General features: G+C 46.5%; 1 protein-coding gene across 4 annotated transcripts in view; it reads left to right on the forward strand.

Moving 5' to 3' along the window:
- The window catches only part of CRAMP1 (cramped chromatin regulator homolog 1), a 68397-nt gene that overhangs the window by 8825 nt on the left and 39235 nt on the right, over window positions 1–20337 (forward strand). For all 4 annotated transcript variants that reach the window (XM_032605078.1, XM_032605079.1, XM_032605080.1 and 1 more), the window contains exons 3-4: window positions 3997–4190; window positions 10743–10896. In XM_032605078.1, coding sequence (XP_032460969.1) covers window positions 3997–4190; window positions 10743–10896 — 348 coding nt within the window. The remainder of the gene's footprint in view (window positions 1–3996; window positions 4191–10742; window positions 10897–20337) is intronic.

Consider the following 20337-nt stretch of genomic DNA (forward strand, 5'->3'; position numbering starts at 1 on the left):
TGTCCGTCACATCCAGGCCCGCGGGCACGGTGGCAGGGTGGCAATGTGTTGGGTAGGCTGTTCCACCTGTGTCTGGGCTTCCCTGGCGGGCAGATGGGTGGTTCTCTGCTGCTCGGGTGTTGGGAGGGTGCATGTGGAGGAGGGCGGGCAGTCTAGCTTGTCTGGAGTGGATGGATGGATGGGCAGCAGAAAAGGTGGACCGAGGCCATGCGTCTGTGTCCCTCAAATGTGAGCCCTGGAGAGTGGCTGTGGTGGGGTTGGTGGTCTGGGAGACCAGAGAGGGGGTTGTTAGAATCACCTTGCTCAGAGGTGGTGTGGAGCTGGCCTGGGAAAGTGGCAGCAGAAACGGGAAAGGGGAGAAGCCAGGTGGCCCCTGAGTGGCTAGAGGACTGTGGCTTGAAGTGGGTTATGAGGGAAGGCACTGGGTCCCAGGGGCCTGGGTGGGCGAGGGGCAGGGCAAGCTGTGGAGCCCCCAGCCTGTGCCGTGTCAGTTCCCAAGCTCTCACTGAGCCTTTGCTGTGTGATGCCTGGTGTGGCTCTTCCTGCTTTCACAGAGCTCGCTGCGGGGCTCCCATTCTTGTGCATCGTTTCTCTTCTGGTTCCTCGGATACTGACGTCTCACGGTGCAGACTCTCGCTAACCCTCTTTATGGCCTCAGAAACACAGACACAGGTAGAGTGTTGACTTTGGCCCTGTGCTTTTGGCTGGGCACACACCCACTCCCACCCCCAGGGAGAGCCCCCACGCCCACTCAGCCTTGTTCAAAATTGTCTCCCCCCCTTACCTTCCTGCTGCTTCTGTCCTCTTTGCTTGCTTCTCTGTCTTCCCCCTTCGGTCATCACTGTTTTTGTCTGAACTTTTCCTGGGTCACCATCTCGTTCTACCAGTGTCTCTGATCCTGCTTCCTGGTTTTTTTTCTGCTTGAGCTGCGGCCCTTGAAGGAACCTGAGGTAAAGCAGTGATGCATCTCTCTCCTCTTGCTTATCTGAAATTTCAGGGATGTACCAGGTGCCATGTTCTCCTTCCCCCCTAAAGTTTTGTGATTTTACTTTACTTTTAAAAATCATTCAAGGTCTAGAATGACTAGCATCAAATGTTAGAAATGGTTGCCTGAGGGTGATTTGCTTTCTTTTCTGAAAGTTCGTTTTGCTTTATTTTCCTCTACTGAGGACATACTGTTTTTGAAATGAGAACAGGAGAGGCTGAGCATTTGTTCAGCTGACCTCTGGCGGGGGGAGAGTGGCTCGCTGCTCCGCAGTGTGGTTGGCTGCCTCATGGGCCTCCACGGAGCCACTTTTACTGTTGTACCTTCTTTCACATCTGCTGGTTTGGTGTATTCTGTGTGCTACCCCTTTGGTCCTTTTCAGCTCAGTGACGCTTCCATTCTGTTTTTCTTCACTGTTCATCCTCCATGTCTCAGGTCACCAGTGTTGTAATCCAGTGAAATTTCATAAAAGCCAGCAAGACGTTTGCCTTATAGAATTTTTAACAATGTGTGTGTGTTACTTTCAAGTATATTGACACCAGTGTGGGCTGGCAAAGGTAAACCTGAGCTGTGACTGTCAGCAAGTTGCCATTGTTTTGGAAAAAGAGAGTTTAGTGAGGGTTTTGTCAAAAGTTGAAAATGACACTGAAATCCTTTGTTGTGGGTGGTGCAGAGGTAGACAGACAGCCCTTCCTCAGATGAGTACACGTGAGGAACTGTGGGCTCCAAATCAACCAGAACTTCTTTTGAGAGTGGAGTTTATTTATTTATTTATTAAATATTTATTTACTTGGCTGTGCCAGGTCTTAGTTTCAGCATGCAGGATCTAGTTCCCTGACCAGGGATCGAACCTGGGCCCCCTGTATTGGGAGCTGGGACTCTTAGCCACTGGACCAGCAGGGAAGTCCCGAGAGTGGAGTTTAAACAGCACTCATAACCCAGTCTTCAGCTCATAGCAAAGCGTCTCTGACCTACTAGAAATGGAATGAAACTGATTATCCCTGCAAATGTGCTCTAAGTTGCCACACCTGTTGAAAACATCTGGGGATGTGCTAAGCTCATTAATTAGGTCAGGGTTTGGTTTGGTTTGGTGAGGAATGGACAAAGTCAGACCACATGTTCAGTGCGTCCTTTGCCCACTCTGGAGCTCAGAGATCCTGAGGTGCAGTTCTGTTGTGCCTGCGGGATGGGAAGGGAGCAGCCGTGAAACGCTTTAAACCTGATTATGTCTTATTCTGTAACAGTGTGTTTAGGACCGTGAAGGTTGAACATTCAAATATAGTGCTGGCCAGTGGCACTTTCTGTGGTGATAGTAAGGTCCTGTGCTGTCCGGCACAGGAGCAGCTGGCCACATGTGGACACTGACTACTAGAAATGAGACTGGTGTGACTGAGGAACTGGGGTTTTTATTTTATTTAATTTTAATTAGTATTTAAATTTAAATAGCCTTGTTAGTGGCTGTCTAATTGGGCACTACAGCTCTGATGAACAGTGATTTCTGTTACCCACTCGTGTCGCTTTATGAAGGTAGCTCACTGCTAGCCTGATACACCTTTCCACATGAGAGAATCAAACGCATTCCATGTAGCCGAGTAGTTTTTTCTGCATGTATGAAAACATTCTGCTTTCTGATAGCTGACTGATGGGATCAACTGTTTTCAGATACTCATGTTGATGTAATTACATGGACCCACAGTGCACAAAGACACAACAAGGTGTAAGAGGGGAGAGTGACTCGCCCCCGCACCCCCCGCCCCATACCCCAGGCAGCCCCTGCTCTTGTGTTTCTTCAGGGATAGTCTTTGCAAACATATGTGGAATAACGGACTTTTACTTTTTTCATTTCTTTTATTTCTCATGATTGTCTTTCATCCCCTTTGGAGGCAGAGCCAAAGGGGGTGAGGGAAACGTGGCCCTGAGCCCCAGTGTGCACATGGCTGTCCAGGGCCCCCACCAGATTGACAAGGAAGTGGATCTTTATGGAAAAGCTCGTGATTATCTCATTAAGAAAGCATTTAACAATAATCTGTATTTGTTTAGCTTTTCCTTTTTAAAGTACTTTTATTTTTATGATATTCTTTTCACCCTCGTTGTTCAGAGTTTGCAGATTTCTCACCGTTGGATGGTCCTGCAGTTCCGTGAAAAGAGAATGCTGGTTATCACAGGAATATGCTGGGGAGTTCCACTTCCCTCTGAGAGGAAGGAACTGAGATGGGTGGGAGGTTTGGGTCAGGTCGTAAAATTGTTATCTGTGACCTTTACCTCTGGTTTATTGCCTGCATTCTCCTGGGAGCACAGAGTTCTCAGTCCCGGCCTGGCGTTTGGTGCCCCCATGCTGTACTTTACGTGCTCTCCCCTCTTGGCGGGTTTTTCAAGGACTTGTCTTGAGATTAGGAACTGATGCTTTAAGAGCATTTGTGGGTTGTCGGTCACTCTCAGAACACCAGATTTTGTTGGTGGAAAGTGATCAGGAAAAAGGAGTTTTAAGACCTTTTTTTTTGGCCGCACTATGCGGTATGTGGGATCTTAGTTCCCTGAACAGGAATCGAACCCTTGCCCCCTGCAGTGGAAGCGTGGAGTCCTAACCACTGGACCACCAGGGAAGTCCCAGGACTTTTAAAGGGTGCTGAGGTATCACGTGGTCCATATTTAAGTATTGATTGTACCTCAAAGAAGGTAGTGTCTTATATACATTTAAATGTTTTTTTGAGTTTGAATTTCAATTTATTTGAAAAAATTTAACCTCAAACCTCAATTGAGAAGGAAAGACGCCGTGTGGTTTTAGTTCACAGTGGGAAAGGAGCTGTGTGCTTCGGTGGGACCTTGTCCTTGTGCTCTGGTGGTGCCACATAAATGCTCTCCTTTTACTCACTGTTTAAAACTTTCTCTCGAGAGTCAGAGGCCAGGGCAGGACAATGTCACTCACTGGTGGAGCTGGGGGCGGGGCCCGGGTGGGCCCCGGGGCAGCCCGCTTTCCGACACAGATGGCTATATGGTTCTTTCTCTCGAAGGAGCTGACGGTGGCGGATCATCAGCTGGAAATGGGTCCGGGGTTGCCCCCGCTGCCCCTGCAGGGGGCTCTCGCTCCTCTTCCCGGAACTTAGGGTCTTCAGGCGGTGAGAAGGAAGAAGGCAAGAAGGTGCGGCGTCAGTGGGAGTCGTGGAGCACGGAGGACAAGAACACCTTCTTCGAGGGGCTGTACGAGGTGAGTGGGTCCTGCAGCCCAAGGAGGCGGCTGAAGCTCCTGGCCTCTTACCCCTTGCCTGTGGGTCCCCAGGCACAGGCCTTGACCTCTGACCTTGGCCCTTTACCTCCTCGCTGTGACTTTCAAAGCTGTTACTCGTGAGGTGGCTGTTAGGAAGTGTTTTCGTTTGCTTCTTTTCTTTTCTAAGATTCTCTGAAATACGTTCTGGCCTGAAGAGTGGTGCCCTTCCCTCTGGGCCTTCCTCTCACAGCTGACTGGGCCGATTCAGGAGGGATGTCCCCGAGAGGGAGGGGCCAGGGGACACTTGCCACATCAGTCAGAGCAGCCAGCACAACCCAGAGAGACATCACAGCTGACTGGGGACAGAGTGGCAAGTCCTAAACATAGAGAAGCTCCTCCCCCATCCCACAGCCCAATGAAACGGCCGTGCTCCCTGCCAGCCATCTTTACTTCCGGGTTTTGTTTCTCCACATCTTTGTAGTTATAGAGAACATACTTTTTTATTAACGTTAAATGCATTTTTCATGGTGTTTTGTAGTTCTTTTGCTCAGTATTTTTTTTTTTTTTTTTTTTTGCGGTACGCGGGCCTCTTACTGTTGTGGCCTCCCCCGTTGCGGAGCACAGGCTCTGGACACGCAGGATGTGCAGGCTCAGCAGCCATGGTTCATGGGCCCAGCTGCTCTGCGACATGTGGGATCTTCCCGGGCCCGGGTATGAACTCGTGTCCCCTGCATTGGCAGGCAGACTCTCAACCACTGCGCCACCAGGGAAGCCCTGCTCAGTATTTTTTTAATGCTTATAAATATTCTGCTTCAGGTGAAGGCAACTATGACCCACATGCTCACTGCCTGTTTTTTTTTTTTTTTTTGCGGTACACAGGCCTCTCACTGTTGTGGCCTCTCCCGTTGCGGAGCACAGGCTCCGGACGCGCAGGCTAAGCGGCCATGACTCACGGGCCCAGCCGCTCTGCGGCATGTGGGATCTTCCCGGACTGGGGCACGAACCCACATCCCCTGCATCGGCAGGCGGACTCTCAACCACTGCGCCACCAGGGAAGCCCTCACTGCCTGTTTTTTGTAAATCAAGTTTTATTGGAACACAGCTCAGCCTCTTCACTTGTACATTGTCTTTGACTACAGTGTGGTTCCTGCAGTACCTGTGGCCCTGCAACACCTAAATATTTACCCTCTGGCCAGTCCTTGTTCTACTTAACCATTTTCGTATTGTTGATTTTTGTGGTTCCTTCTAGATTCTGTTGTAAATAATGCTACCATGGACATCTTTGTGCACATTCCATATTTTAGACTTCTTCTTTGGGATGTAGTATCAAGAGTAGGTTACTTGGTCAGTGAGCCTTATTCTTTTACTAGTGAACTAATCGGAGTGATAGAAAAGTCTAGCCAAGCCTGTGAAACAAGGCTCAGAGGAAGGAGGCTTTGGAACTGAAACCATGGAGTGTTCATAGATCAGGAGACACCTGACTGTGGGCAGAGAACAGGACGCAGAGCCGAGTTCAGAGCTTTCCCGTGGCTGGCCTGCCCCATTCCGGGGTCGATGGTTCAGTTCTGCCCTTCCTGGATAGAGGAGGCCACGTGTTGGTGCTGCCTGACTCTGTTGTCCGAGGAGAGCATGAAATGTCCACATGAGGCTTGTTCCGGTAGATGCGAAGTCATTCAAACACATTCAAGTGTGTTCCTTTTCTTCCCTGGACAGTTCTAGGGTAAAGTACAGAGGCTGTTCTTTTATAGATTATATGCCCAAATGGTGCCTTCTTTAAGCTGTTTGTTAGGCATAGAAGACTTGTGATTCCTGGAGTGTTCTCAGAATCAGCAGCCATTGCTGACTCTCACCTGAAACAGTTACTGCTTTGGTGTGGCCCCTCTGTCTTAGGGAGAAAGTGGGCTCTGCAGGCAGTCTGGCTACTCAGTTGCAGGAGCGTGGGGGAGACATGGTTGTTGATGAAAAGCAGGAGAAGAAATCCATGTTAATGACCTGCCCTTACCTTTCTTCAGGGGAATTAGTTCATTCCCCTCTCATCGGGCTAGGCTTCTTGTTTTAACTTTTCTACCAGGTAGGTGTTTTGAGGTCTCCTGAAATCCTTGATTAATAATAACAATAATTAATAATTGGCTATTCAGGTCACTTAATGCTTTCTACGGTTGGTACTATTGGTGTATCCCAAATTGTATGTGTGTGTATGTGTGTGTGTGAGAGAGAGAGCAAGAGAGCGCATGCACAAGTGTGGGCTTTATGTCTGTTGCTTCGTGTGTCTGACCAAAACTCAGTGGGACTCTGGTGGGGCCTTGATGACCGGCTGGTCAGCTAGGGCGTATGTAACCACGAGCATCTTCACCCGTGGGGTGTGGTGCTCAGCACAGGCCTCTGCAGTGTTGATGAGGGTCTTCCCTGCCTTTCTGATGCACTCTCGTCTGACTGAGCTATGCCTCAAGTGAAGAGACCCAGCTCAGAGTAGCGCAGAGGGGCAAGACCGAGCATTGAGCAGCTCTCAGAACTGAACTGGGAGGGAGCCGGAGGGACTGGATCAAGCCTGACTGTGTGCAGGGACTCCCATGGTGTCACTGGGCCTCTGCCTGTCACCCCGTGTGTTGGGGGTGACATTTCTGTGCTTATTCTCTCCTGCTTCAGGTGCTCCCCAGGGGCGAGAGTGCCTCCCCAACCCCTCCTCCATGCTAGTTAGGACAGTTCTGGACACAACTCAGCTTGGCTGGTCCCATCCCAGACTCCTCCCTGTGGCCAGGGGTAAAGGTTGTGGCCCCCGTGACAGGGAGCTGGCGGGAAGACCAGTGGGATGAACGCCTGGACCAGCATGGTTGTCCTCAACATCTTCTATACTCCATTTCACAAAGCCTGTTGCCAACTTTTCCTTTTCCCTTCTTACGTCTGTCTGTCCGTATTGCTATCCAGTCTTGATTCCTATCTTACTCGCAGCCGCGTGGCCAGCATCTTCTGCTTGCTTTTCACTGGGTCGATAATTGCTGGAGGCCTCATATCTGCTGTGCTTCCCCTCCCGTGTTCTGTGTGCACTTCCCAGTGTCCTACAAATCCAGCTGCTGGGCATCTCCTGTTTCCTGCCATCTCTGTGACAGCTGTACAAATACTGCGAGTTCTCGTTTCAGTCTTTGAAATGTGTGCTTCACCTCCATATCGTTTTCTCTTTCAACTTTGCCTTTTTCACTGTTGCTGTTGTTGCCACCACCCTTTATTTACCTAGTTCATGGCTAAGTATAGAAATGCAAAGAAGTACCCCCTAAGGGGCTGGCAGTCTTACTGGGAAAAGGTAACAGGCACAGAAGAAGTGGGACTCTCAGAAGGTATATGCTGACAGATGCCACAAGAGTTCAGAAGGCAGTGTCCTTTGAGAACGTGGGATGAGGAGTCGCAAAGCCCAGATTCTAGTCCCCATCTGGGCTGTCAGGTCACCTCTGGGTTCGTTAACCCAGCTATGAAACGAAGTCCTGAGATTTAGAGGCTGTGTGTGTTTATTTGTGTCACGGTTCTTGGTCAAGAGCTGAGGGGAGTTTTGTGGGAGAGGTGGTGCCTGAGCTGGACGCTGGAGGAAGGCACTTTAGGTGCAGCTCTGCCTTGCTCTGGTTCACCTGCCATTGCTTCTTTTAAAACAGTGAGTGAGCTTTCATTCTTTGAGGATTTTTACTCTTTGTTTTGGCTGCACCGTACGACATGTGGGATCTTAATTCCCTGACCAGGGATCGAACCCGTGCCCCATGCAGTGGAAGTGTGTAGTCTTAACCACTGGACTGCCAGGGAAGTCCCATAGCACTTTAATTTTTGACCTTAATTTTTTTTTTTTTTTTTTTTTTTTTTTGTGGTACATGGGCCTCTCACTGTTGTGGCCTCTCCCGTTGCGGAGCACAGGCTCCGGACACACAGCCTCAGCGGCCATAGCTTACGGGCCTAGCCACCCTGCGGCATGTGGGATCCTCCTGGACCGGGGCACAAACCCGTGTCCCCTGCATCGGCAGGCAGACTCTCAACCACTGCGCCACCAGGGAAGCCCTTGACCTTAAATTTTGAAACGATTTCAGAGTTGGAAAAAGCTGAAAAAGAGTACAGAGAATGCTCACATGCCCTTTAACCCGCTTTCCTGACACCCACGTAACTGCAGGGTGACCGGCAAAATGAGGAGAGTTAGTGTAATGTCATCAGTATTTGCACTGATGTCCTATTCTGGTTCAGGACCCCACGTTGCATTTGGTTGCCATGGCTCCTGGGTCCTCCCACCTGGGACAGGTCCCTCAGTATTCCCTTTTTTTCCTGGTCTCTCACGACCTTGACATTTTTGAAGATTCCAAGTCTGTTCATTCATAGAGTGCCCCTCATTGGGCTTACCTGATGTTTCCGCACGGATAAGTTCATGTTTTGGTTTTCTGTCAAGAGTACTGTGGGATTGCTGTGCATCCTTGGTGCATCCTGTCCAGAGTGTGCAGTGTGATCTGTCTCAGGCCTGGCTGTGTGAACCTTGATCACTGCATCATTCAGGTGGCATCTCCCAGGTTCTCCACTGCCAAGTCTTTTTTTCTTTTTTTTTTTTTACTTTGAGACTATGTAAATACCCTGTTTCTCATCATTCTTTCTCCCACTAATTTAAGCAACCATTGCCTCTTCTTACCTGGAACAACTATTACTGTGGTGTTTACCCAGTGATGACCTTCTGATTCTGTTATTCTTTCTACATTTATTAAGTGGAAATCCCATGCAAGGAAAAGCTCTCCCTTCTCCTCCATTTATGTATTTATTCAATTATTTCTTTATACCTGTATGGACCCAGGGATACTTATTCTCTTCCATGGGTCATAATCCATTCATATCATTGTGACTTTGTTGCTCAGATTGTTCTAGATTTGCCCACTGGGAACCTCTTCAGGTTGGCTGCTGTGTCCTTCTAACATGTTCCCTTTATGCTTTGAGCACTTTCTCACTTTCTGGCACCACAAGATATTCTAGACTCACCGGGTATTTTCCCTGCCCCAGACCTGGCATTGACCATTTTTCCAGGGAGCCGTGGTTCATTTTGGAAAGTGGGATTTAGAAACCAAGATCTGGGTACCAGAGGTGCTCAATGCTTCTGGGGTGCCATTACCTCCAGGTCCTTCCCAGTGCTTCTTGCTGGCTTGGTTTTGATAAAAGTATCAGTAGTTGATGAATAGTATCAGTACTAGTATCAGTAGTAGTAGTACTGATGTAGTTTTGATAAAAGTATCAGTAGTTGATGAGTAGTATCACTACTAGTACTAGTAGTACTAGTATCACTACTAGTATCAGTAGTATCGTTGCATCAGTACCAGAACAGCACTGATGGGGACTGTTCTCTGGAACATAAATTCCATTATGAAAATCTAAGATGTACTCAGCTTTTGCGTGGAGGTGTTGAAGGAAGGCCCATAGATGTATTCAGAGCATATTCCGCATGATTCTCTTAATAAACATTCATATTTGTTATCCCTGTTCGAACATAGAATACCTTTTGTATGATCAAATCAGTGAAGCTGTTTCTGAATAGTTGATGTGTTGTTTTATTTTAAGATGCCAGATGTACAGCACCCTGAGCCCCTCCATCCTTGTGTTGTGTCTTCTGATTATTGTCTTCGTGGGGGTGTGTCATTTCATGGGCTCTAAAGAACTCTGGAGATTAAGCCCTTTGTCTAAGTCATGAGCTTCATGTTTCTACTGCTCCAGGGTCCTTGCCTCATTGGTATCCACATGCTATGATAGTTCTGTTGCTGCATTATCCATTATTCTAATTGAAACCTGAGGTTCTGGGGAAGCCAGGTTGAAGTTCATGCACAAGTAGGAGCCATGAAGGATACTTGCTTAACCACAGCAGTCCCTTTTCTCCCTTTTCAGGAAGTGTCTGCATTGTACAGAAGGCTGTCTTGTTGTAACCTCGTGTTGTTTTTTTTTTTAACGTCTTTATTGGAGTATAATTGCTCTACAATGGTGTGTTAGTTCCTGCTTTATAACAAAGTGAATCAGCCATACATATACATATATCCCCATATCTCCTCCCTCTTGTGTCTCCCTCCCACCTTCCCTATAACCTCGTGCTTTTTTTTTTAAAGTTAGCTTTATTATCGCCCTTTGTGTTATTTTATAAAGTATTAGACAATCTAGTTTTTTAAATAAATTTATTTATTTATTCATTTATTTAATTTTTGGCTGCATTGGGTCTTCGCTGCTGCACGCGGGCTTTCTCTAGTTGCAGTGAGTGGGGGCTACTCTTTGTTGCGGGGCACAGGCTTCTCATTGTGGTGGCTTCTCTTGTTGCAGAGCACAGGCTGTAGGCGCGCAGACTTCAGTAGTTGTGGCACACAGGCTTTAGTAGTTGTGGCTCACAGGCTCTAGAGCGCAGGCTCAGTAGTTGTGGCGCACGGGCTTAGTTGCTCCGCAGCATGTGGGATCTTCCCGGACCAGGGCTCGAACCCGTGTCCCCTGCATTGGCAGGCAGATTCTTAACCACTGCGCCACCAGGGAAGCCCCTAACCTTGTGCTTTTAATGTGGACTTTCTTTTCCAGCATGGGAAAGACTTTGAAGCGATTCAGAACAACATTGCTCTGAAATACAAGAAGAAAGGCAAGCCCGCCAGCATGGTGAAGAACAAGGAGCAGGTCCGGCACTTCTACTACCGCACGTGGCACAAGATCACCAAGTACATTGACTTTGACAACGGTGAGTGCCTAGGCTGGCTTCCTGGGGCCAGAGGCGGGGTGGCTTCTGGTCCAGGAGCGTGGCTTAAGCAAACCTGCAGGCCACACCTTCTGGCATTATTCTCACCCAGCCACACGGCCTGGGGTGTTCTCACCTCTGGTGCTTTGGCTGACAGGAGGCCTCGTAACTGGTGGTCAGGCTGAGTTACAAAGAAACCTGTGGTGTCTGAGTCCCTGGCTCGCTCCCCCCTGGGAGGGAGGGCACCGTGGTCCAGAATCACACCCCCCCGTTGCCCGCCCTTCTCCCAAGGGGGCCCCAGTGGGGTGAGGGTCGGGCAGGGCCTGGTGTGTGTCGGCCCGGGTGGAGGGCTGGCGTTCCAGGGCTTTTCCCAGGCTCTTTTTCCAGGCTCTGTGTTTGAGTCCAGTTTGCATGGCTCCATCTTTATTTATTTATTTATATATTTATTTTTCTATTTTTATTTATTTTTTTTACATCTTTATTGGAGTATAATTGCTTTACAATGGTGTGTTAGTTTCTGCTTTATAACAAAGTGAATCAGTTATACATATACATATGTTCCCAAATCTCTTCCTTCTTGGCGTCTCCCTCCCTCCCACCCTCCCTATCCCACCCCTCTAGGTGGTCACAAAGCACCAAGCTGATCTCCCTGTGCTATGCGGCTGCTTCCCATTAGCTATCTGTTTTACATTTGATAGTATATATATGTCCATGCCACTCTCTCACTTTGTCACAGCTTACCCTTCCCCCTCCCCATATCCTCAAGTCCATTCTCTAGTAGGTCTGTGTCTTTATTCCTGTCTTACCCCTGGGTTCTTCATGACATTTTTTTTTCTTAAATTCCATATATATGTGTTACCATACGGTATTTGTCTTTCTCTTTCTGACGTACTTCACTCTGTATGACAGACTCTAGGTCCATCCACCTCATTACAAATAGCTCAATTTCATTTCTTTTTATGGCTGAGTAATATTCCATTGTATATATGTGCCACATCTTCTTTATCCATTCATCAGTTGATGGACACTTGGGTTGCTTCCATGTCCTGGCTATTGTAAATAGAGCTGCAATGAACATTTTGGTACATGACTCTTTTTGAATTATGGTTTTCTCAGGGTATATGCCCAGTAGTGGGATTGCTGGGTCATATGGTAATTCTATTTTTAGTTTTTTAAGGAACCTTCATACTGTTCTCCATAGTGGCTGTACCAATTCACATTCCCACCAACAGTGCAAGAGGGTTCCCTTTTCTCCACACCCTCTCCAGCATTTATTGTTTCTAGATTTTTTGATGATGGCCATTCTGACTGGTGTGAGATGACACCTCATTGTAGTTTTGATTTGCATTTCTCTAATAATTAGTGATGTTGAGCAGCTTTTCATGTGCTTCTTGGCCATCTGTATGTCTTCTTTGGAGAAATGTCTATTTAGGTCTTCTGCCCATTTTTGGATTGGGTTGTTTGTTTTTTTAATACTGAGCTGCATGAGCTGTTATATTTTGGGGATTAATCCTTTGTCCATTGATTCTTTTTCAAATATTTTCTCCCATTCTGAGAGTTGTCTTTTGGTCTTGTTTATGGTTTCCTTTGCTATGCAAAAGCTTTGAAGTTTCATTTGTTTATTTTTGTTTTTATTTCCATTTCTCTAGGAGGTGGGTCAAAAAGGATCTTGCTGTGATTTATGTCCTAGAGTGTTCTGCCTGTTTTCCTCTAAGAGTTTGATAGTTTCTGGCCTTACATTTAGGTCTTTAATCCATTTTGAGCTTATTTTTGTGTATGGTGTTAGGGAGTGATCTAATCTCATACTTTTACATGTACCTATCCAGTTTTCCCAGCACCACTTATTGAAGAGGCTGTCCTTTCTCCACTGTACATTCCTGCCTCCTTTATCAAAGATAAGGTGACCATACGTGTGTGGGTTTATCTCTGGGTTTTCTATCCTGTTCCATTGATCTATCTTTCTGTTTTTGTGCCAGTACCATACTGTCTTGATTACTGTAGCTTTGTAGTATAGTCTGAAGTCAGGGAGCCTGATTCCTCCAGCTCCGTTTTTCGTTCTAAATATTGCTTTGGCTATTCGGGGTCTTTTGTGTTTCCATGCAAATTGTGAAATTTTTTGTTCTAGTTCTGTGAAAAATGCCAGTGGTAGTTTGATAGGGATTGCATTGAATCTGTAGATGGCTTTGGGTAGTATAGTCATTTTCACAATGTTGATTCTTCCAATCCAAGAACATGGTATATCTCTCCATCTGTTTGTATCATCTTTAATTTCTTTCATCAGTGTCTTATAATTTTCTGCATACAGGTCTTTTGTCTCCTTAGGTAGGTTTATTCCTAGATATTTTATTCTTTTTGTTGCAGTGGTAAATGGGAGTGTTTTCTTGATTTCACTTTCAGATTTTTCATCATTAGTGTATAGGAATGCCAGAGATTTCTATGCATTAATTTTGTATCCTGCTACTTTACCAAATTCATTGATTAGCTCTAGTAGTTTTCTGGTGACATCTTTAGGATTCTTTGTGTATAGTATCATGTCATCTGCAAACAGTGACAGCTTTACTTCTTCTTTTCCGATTTGGATTCCTTTTATTTCCTTTTCTTCTCTGATTGCTGTGGCTAAAACTTCCAAAACTATGTTGAATAAGAGTGGTGAGAGTGGGCAACCTTGTCTTGTTCCTGATCTTAGTGGAAATGCTCTCAGTTTTTCACCATTGAGGACGATGTTGGCTGTGGGTTTGTCATATATGGCTTTTATTATGTTGAGGAAAGTTCCCTCTATGCCTACTTTCTGGAGGGTTTTTATCATAAATGGGTGTTGAATTTTGTCAAAAGCTTTCTCTGCATCTGTTGACATGACCATATGGTTTTTCTCCTTCTGTTTGTTAATATGGTGTATCACATTGATTGATTTGCATATATGGAAGAATCCTTGCATTCCTGGAATAAAGCCCATTTGATCATGGTGTATGATCCTTTTAATGTGCTGTTGGATTCTGTTTGCTAGTATTTTGTTGAGGATATTTGTATCTATGTTCATCAGTGATATTGGCCTGTAGTTTTCTTTCTTTGTGACATCCTTGTCTGGTTTTGGTATCAGGGTGATGGTGGCCTCATAGAATGCATTTGGGAGTGTTCCACCCTCTGCCATATTTTGGAAGAGTTTGAGAAGGATAGGTGTTAACTCTTCTCTAAATGTTTGATAGAATTCTCCTGTGAAGCCATCTGGTCCTGAGCTTTTGTTTGTTGGAAGTTTTTGTTGTTTTTTTTTTTTTTTTTTTTTTGCGGTACGTGGGCCTCTCACTGCTGTGACCTCTCCTGTTGTGGAACACAGGCTCTGGATGCACAGGCCCAGTGGCCATGGCTCATGGGCCCAGCCATTCCGCGGCACGTGGGATCCTCCCGGACTGGGGCATGAACCTGTGTCCCCTGCATCGGCAGGCGGACTCCCAACCACTGCGCCACCAGGGAAGCCCCTGTTGGAAGATTTTTAATCACAGTTTCAATTTCAGTGCTTGTGATTGGTCTGTTCATATTTTCTGTTTCTTCCTGATTCAGTCTTGGCAGGTTGTGCATTTCTAAGAATTTGTCCATTTCTTCCAGGTTGTCCATTTTATTGGCATAGAGTTGCTTGTAGTAATCTCTCATGATCTTTGGTATTTCTGCAGTGTCAGTTGTTACTTCCCTTTTTTCATTTCTAATTCTATTGATTTGAGTCTTCTCCCTTTTTTTCTTGATGAGTCTGGCTAATTGTTTATCAATTTTGTTTATCTTCTCAAAGAACCAGCTTTTAGTTTTATTGATCTTTGCTATCGTTTCCTTCATTTCTTTTTCATTTATTTCTGATCTGATCTTTATGATTTCTTTCCTTCTGCTAACTTTGGGGTTTTATTGTTCTTTCTCTAACTGCTTTAGGTGCAAGGTTAGGTTGTTTATTCGAGATGTTTCCTGTTTCTTAAGGTAGGATTGTATTGCTATAAACTTCCCTCTTAGAACTGCTTTTGCTGCATCCCATAAGTTTTGGGTCTTCGTGTCCTTTGTTTCTAGGTATTTTTTGATTTCCTCTTTGATTTCTTCAGTGATCCCTTCGTTATTAAGTAGTGTATTGTTTAGCCTCCATGTGTTTGTATTTTTTACAGATCTTTTCCTGTAATTGATATCTAGTCTCATAGCGTTGTGGTCGGAAAAGATACTTGATACAATTTCAGTTTTCTTAAATTTACCAAGGCTTGATTTGTGACCCAAGATATGATCTATCCTGGAGAATGTTCCATGAGCACTTGAGAAAAATGTGTATTCTGTTGTTTTTGGATGAAATGTCCTATAAATATCAATTAAGTCCATCTTGTTTAATGTACCATTTAAAGCTTGTGTTTCCTTATTTATTTTCATTTTGGATGATCTGTCCATTGGTGAAAGTGGGGTGTTAAAGTCCCCTAATATGAATGTGTTACTGTCGATTTCCCCTTTTATGGCTGTTAGTATTTGCCTTATGTATTGAGGTGCTCCTATGTTGGGTGCATAAATATTTATAATTGTTATATCTTCTTCTTGGATCGATCCGTTGATCATTATGTAGTGTCCTTCTTTGTCTCTTCTAATAGTCTTTATTTTAAAGTCCATCTTGTCTGATATGAGAATTGCTACTCCAGCTTTCTTTTGGTTTCCATTTGCAGGGAATATCTTTTTCCATCCCCTCACTTTCAGTCTGTATGTGTCTCTAGGTCTGAAGTGGGTCTCTTGTAGACAGCATTTATATGGGTCTTGTTTTTGTATCCATTCAGCCAGTTTGTGTCTTTTGGTGGGAGCATTTAATCCATTTACATTTAAGGTCATTATAGATATGTATGTTCCTATACCCATTTTCTTAATTGTTTTGGGTTTGTTATTATAGGTCTTTCCCTTTTGTGTTTCTTGCCTAGAGAAGATCCTTTAGCATTTGTTGTAAAGCTGGTTTGGTGGTGCTGAACTCTCAGCTTTTGCTTGTCTGTAAAGGTTTTAATTTCTCCATCAAATCTGAATGAGATCCTTGCTGGGTAGAGTAATCTTGGTTGTAGGTTTTTCTCCTTCAACACTTTAAATATGTCTTGCCAGTCCCTTCTGGCTTGCAGAGTTTCTGCTGAAAGATCAGCTGTTAACCTTATGGGGATTCCCTTGTGTGTTATTTGTTGTTTTTCCCTTGCTGCTTTTAATATGTTTTCTTTGTATTTAATTTTTGACAGTTTGATTAATATGTGTCTTGGTGTGTTTCTGCTTGGATTTATCCTGTATGGGACTCTGTGTGCTTCCTGGACTTGATTAACTATTTCCTTTCCCATATTAGGGAAGTTTTCAACTATAATCTCTTCAAATATTTTCTCAGTGCCTTTCTTTTTCTCTTCTTCTTCTGGAACCCCTATAATTCGAATGTTGGTACGTTTAATGTTGTCCCAGAGGTCTCTGAGACTGTCCTCAGTTCTTTTCATTCTGTTTTCTTTATTCTGCTCTGCAGTAGTTATTTCCACTATTTCTTCCAGGTCACTTATCCGTTCTTCTGCCTCAATTATTCTGCTATTGATCCCTTCTAGAGCATTTTTAATTTCATTTATTGTGTTGTTCATCGTTGCTTGTTTCATCTTTAGTTCTTCTAGGTCATTGTTAAATGTTTCTTGCATTTTCTCTATTCTATTTCCAAGATTTTGGATCATCTTTACTGTCATTATTCTGAATTGTTTTTCAGGTAGACTGCCTATTTCCTCTTCATTTGTTAGGTCTGGTGGGGTTTTATCTTGCTCCTTCATCTGCTGTGTGTTTTTCTGTCTTCTCATTTTGCTTATCTTACTGTGTTTGGGGTCTCCTTTTTGCAGGCTGCAGGTTCGTAGTTCCCGTTGTTTTTGGTGTCTGTCCCCAGTGGGTAAAGTTGGTTCAGTGGGTTGTGAAGGCTTCCTGGTGGAGGGGACTAGTGCCTGTGTTCTGATGGATGAGGCTGGATCTTGTCTTTCTGGTGGGCAACTCCACGTCTGGTGGTGTGTTTTGGGGTGTCTGTGGACTTATTATGATTTTAGGCAGCCTCTCTGCTAATGGGTGGGGCTGTGTTCCTGTCTTGCTAGTTGTTTGGCATAGGCTGTGCAGCACTGTAGCTTGCTGGTCGTTGAGTGAAGCTGGGTGTTGGTGTTGAGATGGAGATCTCTGGGAGATTTTCACCGTTTGATATTACGTGGAGCTGGGAGGTCTCTTGTGGACCAGTATCCTGAAGTTGGTTCTCCCACCTCAGAGGCACAGCACTGACTCCTGGCTGCAGCACCAAGAGCCTTTCATCCACATGGCTCAGAATAAAAGGGAGAAAAAGTAGAAAGAAAGTAAGAGGATAAAAGAAAATAAAGTAAGGTAAAATAAAATAAAATTATTAAAATAAAAAAATAATTATTAAGAAAAAAGTTTTTTTTAAAAAATAAAAAAAAACAAAAAAATGGACGGATAGAACCCTAGGACAAATGGTGAAAGCAAAGCTATACAGACAAAATCTCACACAGAAGCATACACATACACACTTACAAAAAGAGGAAAAGGGGAAAAACTAATAAATCTTGCTCTCAAAGTCCACCTCCTCAATTTGGGATGATTCGTTGTCTATTCAGGTATTCCACAGATGCAGGGTACATCAAGTTGATGGTGGAGATTTAATCCACTGCTCCTGAGGCTGCTGGGAGAGATTTCCCTTTCTCTTCTTTGTTCGCACAGCTCCTGGGGTTCAGCTTTGGATTTGGCCCCGCCTCTGAAGGTGTCTGTTCTTCGCTCAGACAGGACGGGGTTAAAGGAGCAGCTGATTCGGGGGCTCTGGCTCACTCAGGCTGGGGGGAGGGAGGGGTACGGAGTGCAGGGCGGGCCTGCGGCGGCAGAGGCCGGCGTGACATTGCAGCAGCCTGAGGCGCGCCGTGCGTTCTCCCGGGGAAGTTGTCCCTGGATCCCGGGACCCTGGCAGTGGCAGGGTGCGCAGGCTCCCCGGAAGGGAGGTGTGGAGAGTGACCTGTGCTCGCACACAGGCTTCTTGGTGGCGGCAGCAGCAGCCTTAGTGTCTCATGCCTGTCTCTGGGGTCCGCGCTGTTAGCCCTGGCTCACGCCTGTCTCTGGAGCTCCTTTAAGTAGCGCTCTTAATCCTATCTCCTCGAGCACTGGGACACAAAGAGGAAAGAAAAAGTCTCTTGCCTCTTCAGCAGCTCCAGACTTTTTCCTGGATTCCCTCCCGGCTAGCCGTGGTGCACTAACCCCCTGCAGGCTGTGTTCACACCGCCAACCCCATCCCGGCGCCCGAGCCTCAACCCCCAGCCCTGCCTGCCCCGGCGGGTGAGCAGGCAAGCCTCTCGGCCTGGTGAGTGCCGGTCGGCCCTGATCCTCTGTGCGGGAATCTCTCCGCTTTGCCCTCCGCACCCCTGTTGCTGCGCTCTCCTCCGCGGCTCCGAAGCTTCCCCCCTCTGCCACCCGCAGTCTCCGCCCTCGAAGGGGCTCCTAGTGTGTGGAAACCTTTCCTTCTTCACGGCTCCCTCCCACTGGTGCAGGTCCCGTCCCTATTCTTTTGTCTCTGTTTATTCTTTTGCCCAGCCCAGGTTTTGGGAGGTCTGAGGTCTTCTGCCAGCATTCAGTAGGTGTTCTGTAGGGGTTGTTCCACGTGTAGATGTATTTCTGATGTATCTGTGGGGAGGAAGGTAATCTCCGCATCTTACTCTTATGCCATCTTCCCCTAGATCCGTGGCTTCATCTTTAATTCATTAGTCTAGGTCATCGCCAGGTGCGGTTCTGACTTCCTGCTCAGAGCATCTCTGTCCTAAGGGGAGGAATTGCTGCCTCCTGTGTCCGCATGCCAGGAGAATCCTGTGTCTGTGTCGTTCCTGCTGCTTCTCTCGTCGATCGGTCTCTCCACATGTGTGCTTCCACTGACTGCACTGATTTCTGACACACCCTCCAAATAACATCAGTTCTGATCCAGATTAATCATGGTTGCTGTGGTCACATTACTCCCCTTTGTACCTTTGTCTGTACCCTGCAGGTGTTCTCTTGGCCAGTCAGTGTGTCCTAGCCTCCCCCCGCTGACCCATCTGGCTCTCCTGGCTGGCTTTCCCTTAGGTCGGGATGCCAGGGCCAGGGATTCCTCCTCCGGCCTTAGAAAAGCCCAGAGACAGTGATTCAAGCTGTCTTTTTCTGTAAAAGGTCAGATGGTGAATATAGATATTTTTGGCTTTGGGGTTTTATGGTCTTTATTGAAACCACTTCACTCTGCTTTCTAGCTCGTTGTGGATAATACATAGAGGAACACATGTTGCTGCATTTGCCTGTTTAAAAATAGAGCCCTTGGGCCGGATCTGGCCTGTGATTTGCTGTCCTCTGCCCTGGAGAAGTCCTTCCTCCCTGCCACCGGCCAGCACTGGGGCTCTCAGGGACTGGGAGGTCCCAGGGTCTGGTGATGGTTGTTATGGTCACTGCATTTCCCATCTGCTTCTATCTTTTTTTTTGTTTTGTTTTGTTTTTGGCCATGCCACGTGGCTTGCAGGATCTTAGTTCCCTGACCAGGGACTGAACCCGGGCCCCAGCAGTGAAAGCGCAGAGTCCTAACCACTGGACCGCCAGGGAATCCCCATCTGGTTCTGTCCTACGACACTGTCCCCTGAATGTATTTCCCTTTGAATCTTTGGGGGCACCTCTTACTCACCTGTCAGTGTTTCTGGTTCTACTCCGAGCTTCTCAGATCTGTTCTCACCACCTGGCCTGCCTTGGTCCTGCCCTAGACCAGTGCTGCTGGTCCTGCCCTTCGTAACCCAGCCTTTGAGCTGTGAGATCCACACAAAATGTTCATCTGCCTGGCCGCTCCCTTGCCTGAGCCCCCTTCCTCTGCCCCACTAGAGACCCGCACCATGACCTGCCACGGCCCCGGCAATGGAGTCACCTGCCTCCTTACCTGCACTTTCCTTCACACCTTGACTCCTGCCACACTCCTGCCACTCCCACCTGGGTCGTCCTCCCTAACCTGTTCACCAGGAATCAGCTCCTGTGTCAGTTGTCCCAGAAATCCTCCCCTGAATCCTCTCTTGTCCCCACTGCCGCCTGTGGTTGGGCACGTGGCATGCTCTTCCCTGGAGGTGCCTGTAATGCGCTTGCTCGGGTGGAGGAGAAAGCCCCGGCTCGGCGGTGGAGGCCCTGGCCCCTGTCCACCCCAACAATGCGGGGAGTGGAGGTCCGAGTCCAGGCAGCATCCTCTTCCCATTGTACCCCTCTCGCTCTGTCTCCTGACTTTTGTCTGCCTTACAAGTACTGTTTTCACACCACCTTTTCATGTCGATGTAGAATTTCTCCATGTGTTTGTTTTTTAAATGACATCTGTTTTAGTTTTTTCAGTATTAGTAAGTTTTCTTAACCTAATGCTTGGTGATCAGTTCTTTAATTAATTAGTTAATTTTTTTAAAATTTGGCTGCATC

This window comes from Phocoena sinus, chromosome 15 (genome assembly GCF_008692025.1).
Source record: "Phocoena sinus isolate mPhoSin1 chromosome 15, mPhoSin1.pri, whole genome shotgun sequence".
Lineage (NCBI taxonomy): Eukaryota > Metazoa > Chordata > Mammalia > Artiodactyla > Phocoenidae > Phocoena > Phocoena sinus.